The 14,919-nt window shown below is 30.8% G+C and overlaps 2 protein-coding genes across 18 annotated transcripts in view; one reads left to right on the top strand and one right to left on the bottom strand.

Annotated features, from left to right (window-relative positions):
* Positions 1-14,919, top strand: part of LOC114337883 (prominin-1) — a 940,102-nt gene that overhangs the window by 291,022 nt on the left and 634,161 nt on the right. The window lies entirely within an intron of this gene.
* The window catches only part of LOC126889875 (fibrinogen C domain-containing protein 1-B-like), a 50,836-nt gene that overhangs the window by 6,033 nt on the left and 29,884 nt on the right, over positions 1-14,919 (bottom strand). For 2 of the 3 annotated variants that reach the window (XM_050658577.1, XM_050658578.1), the window contains 2 exons: positions 9,078-9,299; positions 131-364 (listed from right to left, as the gene is read on the bottom strand). In XM_050658577.1, coding sequence (XP_050514534.1) covers positions 131-364; positions 9,078-9,299 — 456 coding nt within the window. The remainder of the gene's footprint in view (positions 1-130; positions 365-9,077; positions 9,300-14,919) is intronic. The other variant, XM_050658579.1, reaches the window with a different exon arrangement.

The raw sequence follows: 14,919 nt of genomic DNA, 5'->3' as shown, positions 1-14,919 counted from the left end.
TATTAATATTCTATTAATAAATAAATAATTATTACAACGTAGAATGAAGTAAACACTTCTGTTGTATATAGGTATATTATAAATGTTTTAATGTTTTAAATAATTATTACTATTAATTATTACTACATACTGAATATTTCTGCGCAGTTTCCATCAGGCTTTTGGTCTTGATCCAGATCTAGAGTAGTAAATTTTTGTCCTAAATGATTAGATAACGAATCACCGGCATCACCAGAATATCCCTTTAAAGTACTTAAATAGTATCCCTCGACTTCTGAGCCGATTGCAAAAGAGTCATACAAAGCGTAAGCACTAATTCCATCCTTATCTACTAACTCCACAAGCAGCTCATTAGCTTCAAATGCTAAAAATAAAACAATATCTTAAGAATATTTGGGAGACTTAGGAGAACTTATAATGTGATCGAAATTTATAAGTAGGTTGTACATTAATGTACATTGGTATACAAAAAGCGCCATTTATAATTTTCACTGAATATTTCTTCAGCTAAACATATAAGTATTTCAAAAATAGATATGTATGTACCAAGTCAGTAAAGTGACTTTTTATCGGACGAGTCTGACATTCCTAGCAGAGGGAGCGAAGCGACCGAGACAAGTAAAAGACGAGTTCGATAAAGAGTCTTTACTGACGTGGTGCTTACAAAATTTTATCGCCAATCATAGAAAACATTAACAATTAATTACAATTTAAGAAATTTTTCAATTTTAGACGAAATAAAAATTTGGTATGACAGTAATGATGACAGTAATTTCGTATTATAGATGACTTGTGCATGATAGCCGCTTTCGATGTTTATTGTTATCAATTTTATCAATATTGAATACCTAATTACTAAATCTGTAAAGTTTTGATTTATGTTGTATGAATATAATGGCAAAATTCTACTACTCTGGGCTAATTAGCAAAATTCATGGAAAAGTTATTTACCAGCAATTTTATTGCTGGAATCGAATTATAATATCCTATATATTAATAATATAGTTGTGCATAGTCCGCAGATAGTGTGCTACTTTTTTTATAAACAAAATGGCGCAGACAAATCGTATTTTTTCCAATTATTGCTCTATAACTCCGAAGATTTTAACTTTACAACAAAAACACTCAAATAAAAATTCACCACAATTAAATTCTGCATAGAAATATGTTTTTCCCGATTTGCTCCGACAAAAATTTTCCTCGGAAAATGCGGGTTTTCCCAACAAAATCTCTAATTTTCAAATAAAGTTTTAGGTAAGTAATTATAAATCAATAATTAAATAACTTAGTGACATCAAAGCTTTCTTGGTATGGATTGTAATTCCAGAAGCCGGTGAAAATTAAACGAATATTTTAGCAACAATTCAATTGTTAATTAACAATTTACGATCGCAATAATAACCGAAATAATCATGATACATTGATCAAACTTATTAAGATTATAAAGATGAGATGCTTATTTAATATTTTATCGACAAAATATACATTTTTAGTTTTTTTGCATAATCTTTAAATTTTGAAAAAAAAAATAGTTATAATACGCTGGTCTAATTAGTAAAGTACAAAGAAAGGTTATTAACTAGCAATTTTATTGCTGAAATCGAATATTATGATCCTATAGATTAATAATATAGGTATGCAAAGTCCGCAGAGAGTGTGTTACTTTTTTTATTAACAAAATGGCGCCCCCAAACCGTGTTTTTTTTTTCAATTATTGGTCTATAACTCCGAAGATTTTAACTTTACAACAAAAATACTCAAATAAAAATTCATCCCAATTTAATTCTAGATAGAGCCATGTTTTTACCGATTTGCTCTGACGAAAATTTTCCTCGGAAAATGTGGGTTTTCCCAACAAAATCTCGAAATTTCAAATAAATTTTTTGGGCAAGTAATTATTTATCATTAATTATATAACTTGGTAAAATAAAAGCTTTCTTGGTATTGATTATAATTGCAGAAGCCGATGAAAACTAAACGAATATTTTAGCAACAATTCAATCGTTAATTAACAATTTTCAGTCGCAATAACAACCAAAATAATTATGAGACATTGAGCAAACTTAGAAAGTTTATAAAGATGTGATGCCTATTTAATATTTTGTCGACAACATATAAATTTTTCCTTTTTTTGCATAATCTTTAAATGTTAAAAAAAATAGTTATAAACAAATTAACATTTCTCAGAAATGTTTATTATATTATAATTTTAAGAAATACCTAATATGCGTATTTTAAAGGTCTTGTAAATGAATGTTTAAAAAATTTTTTCAACCATTTGCAAAAAAGTTATGAAACAGCAAAATAAACATACGATTATTGCGTTGTTTAAAATTTGTTTTAATTGTTTCAAAGCTTAAAAGTGAGTTTATGGTACAAACTAATTACTCTCAAAAAATACCAATGGTTAATGGTTATATTTTAATCAAAGATTAAAAATGTTTTTTTTTGTAACTTTTACCGCGAAAGTAGGCTTAATACAGAGCCGTGGACGGGTTATAATACATAATTTTATTTATTAACTAGTTCACGTCGCGCGGCGGTCGTCGTTTCGAGTGAAAATTTTAGCTAAGGTACTGTATTAGTCTACTTTCGCGCGTGTAAATTACAAAAAAAAATATTTATTATCTTTAATTGAAATATAAATATTAAACGAATAATCGATATTTTTTGTAGGTAATTAGCTTGTACTTTAAACTCACTTTTACGCTTTGAAAGAATTAAAAAACATTATAAACAACGTAGAAATCGTATGTTAATTTTGCTGTTTCAAAACTTTTTTGCAAATAGTTGCAAAAAAGTTTTACGGCATTCATTTTCAAGACCTTTGAAATACGCACTTTACCTATTTTTCAAAATTGGAATATAATTAAAACTTTCTGAGAAAGGTTAATTTGTTTATAACTATTTTTTTAACATTTAAAGAAATATTCAAAAAAATTAAAAATTTATATTTTGTCGACCAAATATTAAAGAGGCATCTCATCTTTATAATATTTCAAAGTTCGATCAGTGTATCATAATTATTTTGGTTATTATTGTGACCGTAAATTATTAATTAAAAATTGAATTGTTGCTAAAATATTCGTTTAATTTTCACCGGCTTCTGGAACTATAATCTAAACCAAGAAAGCTTTCATGTCACCGACTTATTTAATTTTTCTTCTTCTTCTTCAGCCTGTGTTCGTCCACTGCTTGACATAGGCCTCTTCCATTTGCTTCCATCGATTTCTACTCTTGGCAGTTATTCTCATCCACTGTTTGCCCGCGACTTGTTTGATATCATCTGCCCACCTCTTCTGCGGTCTGCCTACTTCTCGCATGTTTTCTCTTGGTCTCCAGTTTGTTAGTCTCTGTGTCCATTTTTCGGGATTATCTCGGGCAACATGTCCGACCCATTGCCACTTGAGCCTTGCTATACGTTCTGCGACATCAGTCATCTTTGATCTTTCACGAATGTCGATATTTCAAATTTTGTCTCTCAAACTAATCCCTAGCATGGCCCTATCCCTGTGGGGCTTTGGCCCTTTGAGTTGTACTGAGCTGCTTTAAGGTTTTCTTTGTAAAGGCCATGGTCCCCAGTCCATATGTAGTTACAGGCAAGATACATTTGTCATAAACTCTACGTTTTAGACACATTGGTATATCTCTATTCTTCAAGATAAAGCTTAACTTGCCGAAAGCTGCCCAAGACAATTGTATGCGTGTTTTTATTTCGGCTGTTTGGTTTTCTTTACCGATTTTAATGGTATGTCCAAGATATATATAGTGGTCTAGACTGACGTTGTCAATAACAAGATTAGTTTGTACATTACTCATTATTTTTTTTCCGAAGATTCATTTTGAGACCTATTTTATTTAACTGCTGGTTTAGTTCCTTCATCATTTGCTCCAGTTCCTTGATATCTGTACTGAATAATACTATGTTGTCCGCAAACCTCAAATGACTCAAACGTACATCATCAATGTTTAGACCTTTTTCCTCCCAGTCGAGCTGTTTGAATACATTTTCCAATGCTAAGGTAAAAAGTTTTGGTGAAATAGTATCATCTTGTCTAATACCTTTATCAAAGCGTATTTTTTCGGTTTTTTGGTTTTCATTGATTTTGATGTGGAATGCGGCCTGTTCATAAATGTTTTTAATGAGTGTAGTGTACCGTGAGTCTATTCGAGCATCCCTTAGGGCTGACAAAAAGGACCAGGTCTCAATACTATCGAAAGCCTTGTGAAAGTCAATAAATGCCATATGTAAGGGTACATTATATTCTGTGTTTTTTTCTACCAGTGTTCTGATGGCTTGTAAGTGATCGTTAGTACCAAACCCTTTTCGAAATCCCGCCTATTCAACCGGTTGATATAAATCAAGTTTTTGTGTTATGCGGTTGGACATTATTCTTGTTAGCAATTTGTATAAATGTGACAACAAACTTATAGGCCTGTAGTTTTCAATATTAGTAGTGTCTCTTTTCTTGTGTAAAAGTATTATTTCGGCGTTTTCCCACAGATTGGGTATTCTTTTCTCTATTAGACACCTATTCAGCAAGACTTCCACAACCTCTACAACGGTGTTGCCACCCATTTTTAACATTTCAGACGTTATATGATCCTCGCCAGGAGCTTTTTTATTCTTCATTTGCTGTAAGGCATGTCTATTTTCCGAAGAAGTTATTTTAGGGGGGAGAGTTTCCGAGCCGACGTTTAGAATTGTTCTATGGTCTGTTCCGGGGTTCTGTATAGTGGATGTATAAAGATTCTTGTAGAACGTTTGTATTTCCTTGATTATTTGAGTTTTTTCCTTCACCGTATTCCTCTGTTGGTTTTTGATTTTAGTTATCTTCGATTTTCCTTTAGTTAAATTTGATTTCAATACTCTCATGTTTCTATTGTTTTCGATGGTTTGCAATATTTGTTTTGTTTTATAAGCCCGCAAGTCTGACCTTATGCTCTTTTTATCTTTATTGTTGATAGCCTTATATTCTGGTAATTCTTTAGATATTATTCTTCTTTCTTCCATTAAATCCAGTGTTGTTTGTTTAAGTTTCGTTTTTCTCGGATTTTTATTTTTACCACAGATCTTTTTTGTAGTTGATGTTATGTCATTCGTTAATATTTGTGTTATTTCATTTATATCTTTCGTGTTGAATACTGGTAAAGGTCCTAGTTCCTTTTTTAGTTCACTTTGATAATCCTCTTGACTCATTTTGAGTGCTTCTATGTTTGGTAATTTATCCTGTGTTAATAATTTTCTTCTATCGAATTTCGTATTTACTCCTATTCGCACCCTAACTAATCGATGGTCACTACCAGTGTCCACAGAATTTAGTACAGTAACATCTTTAGCAATGTTTTTAAAGTGAGAGAGTATAAAGTCAATTTCATTTTTTACTTTGCCGTCTGGGCTGTGCCACGTCCATTTTCTCTGCATCTTTTTCTTGTATAATATGTTTAAGCAGAATAGCTTTCCTTTGCTGAGGAAATTTGCGAGCATAATCTCCCCTGTGATTTCTACTTCCCAGTCCAAAATTTCCAGTATATTCGTTGTCGTTGTTGTTTTCGTTCTTTCCTATTTTAGCGTTGAAATCTCCCGTAATTATTACGTAATATGTTTTTTCTAGGTTTCTGGCTCTTGTAATGTATTCATAAAGTTGTTCTACCTCTTCATCATCTGCAGAAGAAGTTGGCGCATAACAATGGATTATTTGAATGCTGTATCTACAATTTAGTTTTATTACCAGAAAGATAACTCTATTAGAAATCGCTTGGAATTTAGTTACCAAGTTTTCAATTCTTTTATGTACCAAAAAGCCTACGCCTCCTATACCTTGGTTATTTCCTGAATTGTATTGGTACAAAGTGTGCCCTGATTTTAGTAGAGTCGTTTCATCGCCTTTAAGCCTTGTCTCGCATAAGATTACTACGTCCCATTTTATGGTCTTAAGTTCTTCTTGCAACTCTTCTAGGTTATCTTCTGTCCTCATCGTTCTGATGTTATATGTTCCGATGTGCATTTTGTGTGTACTAAGCGAATTCTTGTCTCCCCCAGATTCCACGAGGCAGAACCTTTTCTGGGTGTGGGACTTGGCATATTTTATTATTGGTAGTGGTAGGGGAGCCCAAGCGGGGATTTTTGCAGTTACTCGAGCGCGTCAGATTATCATATGGGGAGAAACCTGGTACCCTGCAGATGTACCTCTACCATATATTGGCTCTTAACACAGGGGAGTTCGTCAAGGGGGCCCAAAAAAAAATCTATCCTTAAAAAAACTCGAAATTGTCAGATTAAGATAAGGTAAGTTAAGTACATGCAAAAGAGTGTATATTTAAAAAATCTGACGATTTGAGCCGGGCGTAAGCAATTGGGTGGGTCCCAAAGTTTCACAAGAAAAAAACGAATATTTCGCGAAATGAATGACAGATCGAAAAAATAAAAAATATGTGCTCAATATGTTTTAAAAATCTATCGAGTAATACCAAACACGACTTCCCACGGAGAGGAGTGGGGGTAAATTTAATATTTTAAATACGAATCCCGCGATATTTCGCGAAATGAATATCAGATCGAAAAACTGCAAAATACACTTATTTAATATTTTTGAAAAATCTATAGAATGGCATCAAACACGACCCCCTACGGAGGTGGGGTGGGGGGTTACTTTAAAATCTTAAATAGGAGCCCTCATTTTTTATTGCAGATTTGGATTCCTTACGTGAAAATAAATAACTTTTATTCGAAACATTTTTTCGAATTATGGATAGATGGCGTTATAATCGGAAAAAACGATTCTTGGAAATGGAAAATTAAATTAAAAAATGGCAAGCGCCCGCTAAAGTGGAAAACTTTACTTAACTTTTTTTGGTTTTAGGACCTACTCTTCACAACCCAATAGGTCCCCAAAGCGCTCGAGTGACTGCAAATTTAGCATAATTTGCTCCCCTACCATAGATAATTGGTTATTTAATTATTGGTAGATAATTACTTATCTAAAACTTTATTTGAAATTTAAAGATTTTGTTGGGAAAACTCGCATTTTCCGAGGAAAATTTTCGTCGGAGCAGATCGAGAAAAACATGTCTTTATGCGGAATTTAATTTTGGTGAATTTTTATTTGGGTGTTTTTGGTGTAAAGTTAAAATGTTCGGAGTTATGGAGCAAAAATTGAAAAAAACACGATTTGGGGGCGCCATTTTGTTAATAAAAAAAGTAGCACACTATCTGCGGACTTTGCATACCTATATTATTAATATATATAATCATAAGCTTCGATTCCAGCAATAAAATTGCTGGTAAATAACTTTTCCCAAAAATGGCCTATTCTCCGATAATCAGCCCAGACTATGCAGAATTTCACTCTTTGGCATAAATTTAATTAACACGTTGACGGACAGTGCGTAAAATGTATAAGCAAGTGTTGTGACACTATATGAATTGTGCAAATTAGAATAGGGAAATTACTGAACTTCTTTTCGCGCTTATAGTTTATGGAAACAATAAGATTATTAACATTTTTTGTAAACATGTGGATGACGACCATGGGTGTCGTGTTACACTTCATATGCATCTGTAGATGTAATATGACAAAAGATCTACCGATTTTTTGTCCCAATTCGTTATTTTAAAAAATGACGTCTATAGACTTTGTGTCACATTACATCAATGGAAATTAGACGTATATAGACGTTCTGTCCGTCAACGTGTTAACAGTAACGTAAATTTTGTACAATATTTTTAATAATTAAAGTAAATAAATTTCAAGTTCACTCAAATAAATAATCGATTACTGCCATCGACCACTTACATTTAATCTCGGTTAATTCGATTAATAATCGCGGCAGGTAAAATAAAATTCTTCTGTCAGTATAATAAAGTGTTACTTTACTGCCGAAAATGAGGGCAAATGAGTACAATAATGAATGACTTTAGTGACGGTTGGCGATAAAATTATATACCTATACACGTTTTTCAAAAAAATAGTAACAAAAAATAAAAAAGAGAAACTTCATTCGAAATAACCCTCTTAATTATACAGCTTAATACTTTTTAGTTTTCACTTGCATATTCTTTGTTTATGTTACCTTGGATAAGGTTACCATAAACACTTGTTATATCCTAGGGCATAATAAGCATATCTTATAGCCGAAAATGCCCTGTTGTATAAGAAAAAAAAGCAAATGTGTTTTAACTAAGTCACTAATTTTCGACTTATTTGCGAGTGATAAAGATTATTTGTCAACAAAAAAAAAACACGTTTTAAGGCAGTTTTTCGCAAATAACTCAAGAAGTAAGTATTTTGTCAAAAAAAATATTCTCAGTAAAAATTTAGCATATAAAAGAACGAAAAAAATGGTGTCTTATGAAGTCTATATACTTGGTAATACCAAAGTTGAAGCTCATGAATAATACGTTTTTTTTGTCAAATTCCAAATCAATATTTCAACATGAAATAACCAAAAAAATGAAGCTTTAGTTTTTGATTTTTATAAAGGTTTCTAGCATCAAAACTAGGGCAGTTTCCAATGAGATATTAGCGTAGAAATGGAAAGTCCTCTGCTAGCTTTTTTAAAATCATGTTTGTTTTTTTGACGATCAAAGAGTATTAATCAAATTATTTTATCAAAGAGCCATGGAAAGATCAATGATTGGGGTGAGGCTTATAGATAAAAAAAAACAAATTAATGGATTAGAAGCAAAACCAAAATAATAAATCTAGGAAAACATGCTGCCAAATTAAAATGGAGCTTCGCAGGACACAATGCCCGACTGATAAAAGATGGAATCACGAAATACAACAATGGAGACCGTGGTTAGGAAGAAGAAGCAGAGAAAGGTCACAAATGAGATGTGCTGATAAAAGAAGTTTGGATGACACAACTGGAAACAAGTGGCGCGAAATAGAAAACACTGGATTGAATTGGGGGAGGTTTATATCCAAAGAGGAACAGAAACAGAAAGATTTATATGCCTTTATTTTATCATTGTATTTTAGAAGAAACAAATTAAATTTATTTGAAATTATTTAGCACAAATTTAGATCACTTAAACTGCATCATTTTGCTAAATTAATCTAGATAATGGTTACCTGTCAAATGGTAAATACTCTCCAATCCTAGCCATAGTTCTCCATTTAGATCTCCGAACCCAAATTTATACTCTCTCCAACCTCTGTAGAACTCAACAGACCCGTCAATTCTTCTCTGTATTACAGTCCATCCACCACCTCTTGTTTCCATATCACATGTTACATTTATTAATTTATTGGAACCAATTGGTTGTATTTCGTAAATGCCAGAAATATTTACACCTATGATTACAAAATATTTAATATATAAATAATATAGGTACACGCAACCAAACTTATATGGAATCACCTGATATTTCTTATTATTTCGTGCGAATTTAAAAAAGCGAAACACGAAGTCAAGCAATATTTATTTTAAAGCAATTTAATAACAAATACAAAAAAAATAAATAAAACAATAATGTATTTAAGGCTATGGGTACATAATTCGCAAATATTTTTCGTGTATCCCTACTTTTTCTGTCTTTACACGGCAAATTACGCGTAGTAAACTTCACACGGGTATGGATATGTAAACATTACTAGAATGTCATTCTACTTGAAAATGTCATTATTAATTTCAAGAGATGGGTTTTGAATGTTCTTGGATAACTGTTATTTTTATAATTGGAAATTATTAATTCAGTTTATAAATGTGATAATTTTTTCACTAACTATGTATTCAGTGATTGTAATAATTTATTTGTACAACAAAGACTAATACTCAATCGAGAAAAAAAGAAAAGTGTTAAAGTGATTTTTTAATAATATATTGTTATGGAAAGCTTACAATTTTGAACATCTTTAACAACAAAATACTTGTATCACAGAATATATTATCCTGATGTATTCTCTGCTTGGATCTCCCACAAATAGTACACAATAAATCACGTCTTAAATCAATTATTTATCAAATACACTATATTTCAATAATATTTAATCAATAACTCAACATATTCCCGATGCAATGTCAAATATTTAAAATTGTCACTGATTGTCAGTGTCTGACTGACAATATATGCTGACAATATTATATTCGGCTGAGTGCGTTGTAAGACAAAGATAGATTTGGAAAATTTTACCACGGCATTGTGTTTATTTTTTCAAATCCTGAAAAAGCCAATAAATATTTTTGAAAATTTTAAACGCAGAATGAAAGACTAAATTATTACCGAGGGCCGAAAGTCCCTTAAAATAAATATAAATTTTATTTTGAACGATATATTTGAAATTAAAAATCACACTAAATTTTCTCTTAGATTTTCACCCCTGTAACTTATTAAAATAAACATTATAGAAGTTCTCAGGGACTTTCGGCCCTCGCTAATAACGTGATCTTTCATTCTGCGTTTAAATTTTTTAAAAATACTTATTAGTTTTCTCAGGATTCGAAAAAAATGAATCCCCATTTGAATTGCATTGCAGCCGAAAATACGTTCCGATCCTCTTAACAAACAAATTGAAACTAGTTGTTTTAATAAAAAATAGCATAAAAATTTCTAATGTAAAACTAACATTGTTTAAATTGATTTTATTTTATTTTTGTTTTTTTCGTAGTCAGTGTTATCATCTTTAGTCCTCATACTCTGGGCTAATTAGCAAAATTCATGGAAAAGTTATTTACCAGCAATTTTATTACTGGAATCGAATTATAGGATCCTATATATTAATAATATAGGTATGCAAAGTCCGCAGATAGTGTGCTACTTTTTTTATAAACAAAATGGCGCCGACAAATCGTATTTTCTTCAATTATTGCTCTATAACTCCGAAGATTTTAACTTTACAACAAAAATACCTTAATAAAAATTCACCGCAATTAAATTATGCATAGAGATATATTTCTCACGATTTGCTCCGACGAAAATTTTTCTCGGAAAATGCGGGTTTTCCTAACAAAAATTCTAATTTTCAAATAAAGTTTTAGGTAAGTAATTATTAATCAATAATTAAATAACATAGTGACATCAAAGCTTTCTTGGTATAGATTGTAATTCCAGAAGCCGGTGAAAATTAAACGAATATTTTAGCAACAATTCAATTGTTAATTAACAAATTACGATCGCAATAATAACCAAAATAATCATGATACATTGATCAAACTTATAAAGATTATGAAGATGGGATGCTTATTTAATATTTTATCGACAAAATATAAATTTTTCTTTTTTTTTGGATAATCTTTAAATTTTGAAAAAAAAAATAGTTATAATACGCTGGTCTAATTAGTAAAGTACAAAGAAAGGTTATTTACCAGCAATTTAATTGCTGGAATCGAATTATAAGAGCCTATATATTATTAATATATGTATGCAAAGTCCGCATATAGTGTGCTACTTTTTTTATAAACAAAATGGCGCCGACATATCGTATTTTTTTCAATTATTGCTCTATAACTCCGAAGATTTTAACTTTACACAAAAAACACTCAAATAAAAATTCACCCCAATTTAATTCTGCATAGAGACATGTTTTTCCCGATTTGCTCCGACGAAAATTTTCCTCGGAAAATGTGGGTTTCCCAACAAAATATCGAATTTTCACTAGTAATACCACTAGAGGTCAAATTATTTCCGGAAATTTTCTAAAAATATTCATGATCAAAAAAAAATTTCCGGATATTAATTTGACTTCGCGTGGTATTCGGTAAGAAAATTCCACACCAAATTTGCCTTTGAAAATCCAAAGCTGCATGAACAGATTAATAGCGCGCCATAGCTTTGTCAGCAATTATTTAGGCTTTCAAATTCGTAATTTCTACTCATTGTAGTTGCATGGGAATACCATTTCAAGATAGAAAATAGTATATTCTTCAATTTTACATAAGTTTTGAGTAACTACAAGTGATAGAAAATTATTTTTTGGCGTTTTATTTTAAATTATGTAAACAAATAAAACCAGTCTGTCAAAAATGTTCTGTTATTGTAAACGTCAAAAAATGTCCACTATAATTCGCTGTTGGGTACCCCACGAGCAAAAAATTTCCGATAAAATACCTCCGTTGCCATGGTGATCTGTCAAAATAACGTATTTTGATTGGTTCAAAATTACAGGTGTGGAATTTTCAAATAAATTTTTTGGGCCAGTAATTATTTATCAATAATTATATAGCTTGGTGAAATAAAAGCTTTCTTGTTATAGATTATAAATTCAGAAGCCGGTGAAAATGAAACGAATATTTTAGCAAACAATTCAATTGTAAATTAACAATTTACAGTCGCAATAACAACCAAAATAATCATGAGACAATGATCAAGCTTAGAAAGAATATAAAGGTGTGATGCCTATTTAATATTTTGTCGACAAAATATAAATTTTTTACTTTTTTGCATAATCTTTAAATGTTTAAAAAAAATTGATATAAACAAATTAACATTTCTCAGAAATTGTTTATTATATTCTAATTTTAAAAAATACTTAAAATGCGTATTTCATGGGTCTTGAAAATGAATGCTTTAAAAAAATTTTCCAACCTTTTGCAAAAAAGTTATGAAACAACAAAGTAAATATACGAATTCTCCGTTGTTTATAATTTGTTTTCATTGTTTTAAAGCTTAAAAGTGAGTCTATGGTACAATCTAATTACTCACAAAGAATGTCAAAAATTAGTGCAATGGTTATATTTTAATCAAAGATTAAAAATACTTTTTTTTGTAATTTTTAGCGCGAAAGTAGTCTTGATACAGAGCCGGAGATAAAATGTTCACTTGAAGCGACTGACACGCTTAAACTCTCGCGAGTTGTGTATGTGGGCGGGTAGCTACGGTACTGTATTATTCTACTTTCGCGCGTGTAAGTTACAAAAAAATATATTTATAATCTTTAATTAAAATATAACCATTAAGCTGATAATCGATATTTTTTTATAAATAATTAGCTTGTACTTTAAACTCACTTCTACGCTTTGAAAGAATTAAAAAAATATATAAATACCGTAGTAATCGTATGTTTACTTTGCTGTTTCATAACTTTTTTGCAAATGGTTGCAAAAAAGTATTAAGGCATTCATTTTCAAGATATTTGAAATGCGCATTTTAGCTATTTCTTAAAATTATAATATAATAAAAACTTTCTGAGAAACGTTAATTTGTTTATAACTATTTTTTTTAACATTTAACGATTATGCAAAAAAATAAAAAATTTATATTTTGTCGACAAAATGTTAAATAGGCATCTCATCTTTTAGTCCTGTCGCCAGGGGGGGTACAACGGCCTCGTTAATTCAGATGGACTTACTCAAGTTTTTTTTATGTATTTTGACCCGTAGAACACGAATTTTTTGGGTAACAGTTGATCCGGATGTCGATAAGATTGTTATAGACCAAGAACTTGAGGAATCAAATAACAGCGATTTTTGGCAAAACAAAACAATATTTTGTATTTTTTGGGCCATTTTAAGTAAAAAATATTTCTACAAGTTTTTTCGTAGGATGCACAGTTTTCGAGATAAACGCGGTTGAACTTTAAAAAAATCGAAAAATTGCAATTTTTGAACCCGAATAACTTTTGATTAAAAAATAAAATAGCAAGTCTGCTTACCGCATTTGAAAGTTTAAGTCAAATTATATCGGTTTTGATTATTTGCATTGGTAAAAATTTATTTTTTTATTGTTTAACAAAGCTATAAACACGTAGGGTTTCCCGTGCTTTTACATGCGTTTTAACGCATGTAACGTAGAAATAGTCTTGATTGCACTAGTACCTATTCTACCTACTCGTTCGATTTTAAATGAGAAATCATAGAAACATCACTCACGCACTAGTTGTTTGTAGCTTTGTTTAGCAATAACACAATAAATTTTTAGCAATGCAAATAATCAAAACCGACATAATTTGACTTGAACTTTCAAAGGCGCTAAGCAGAATTGCTATTTTATTTTTTAATCAAAAGTTATTCGGGTTTAAAAATTGCAGTTTTTCGATTTTTTGAAAGTTCAACCGCGTTTATCTCGAAAACTGTGCATCCTACTAAAAAACTTGTAGAAATATTTTTTGCTTAAAATGACCCAAAAAATACAAAATATTGTTTTGTTTTGCCAAAAATCGCTGTTATTTGATTCCTCAAGTTCTTGGTCTATAACAATCTTATCGACATCCGGATCAACTGTTACCCAAAAAATTCGTGTTCTACGGGTCAAAATACATAAAAAAAATTTGGGTAAGTCCATCTGAATTAACGAGGCCGTTGTACCCCCCCTGGCGACAGGACTATTTATAAGATTTCAAAGTTTGATCAGTGTATCATAATTATTTTGGTTATCATTGCGACTGTAAATTATTAATTAACAATTGAATTGTTGCTAAAATATTCGTTTAATTTTCACCAGATTCTGGAACTATAATCTAAACCATGAAGGCTTTTAAGTCACCGAATTATTTATTTATTGGTAAATAATTACTAATCTAAAACTTTATTTGAATGTTAAAGATTTTGTTGGGAAAACCCGCATTTTCCGAGGAAAATTTTCGTCGGAGCAGATCGGGAAAAACAAGTCTCTATGCAGAATATAATCACGGTGAATTTTTATTTGGGTGTTTTTGTTGTAAAGTTAAAATCTTCGGAGTTATAGAGCAATAATTGAAAAAAACACGATTTTCGGGCGCCATTTTGTTTATAAAAAAAGTAGCACACTATCTGAGGACTTTGCATACCTATATTATTAATATATACAATCATAAGATTCGATTCCAGCAATAAAATTGCTGGTAAATAACTTTTCCCAAAAATGGTCTATTCTCCGATAATCAGCCCAGACTATCTTTTGTAGGCACGTTTGCGTAGGCACGCTCCTAATCAAATTATCAACATTTTGTTGTGGTAGGTTGCTCCATCCTTCAAGAACAGCTTGTTATGTACTAGCCG

The sequence above is a fragment of the Diabrotica virgifera genome, chromosome 8, assembly GCF_917563875.1.
Source record: "Diabrotica virgifera virgifera chromosome 8, PGI_DIABVI_V3a".
NCBI classification, from domain to species: Eukaryota; Metazoa; Arthropoda; class Insecta; order Coleoptera; family Chrysomelidae; genus Diabrotica; species Diabrotica virgifera.
Note: the sequence above shows the minus strand (reverse complement) of the source record. Positions and strands in the feature narration are given on the sequence as shown.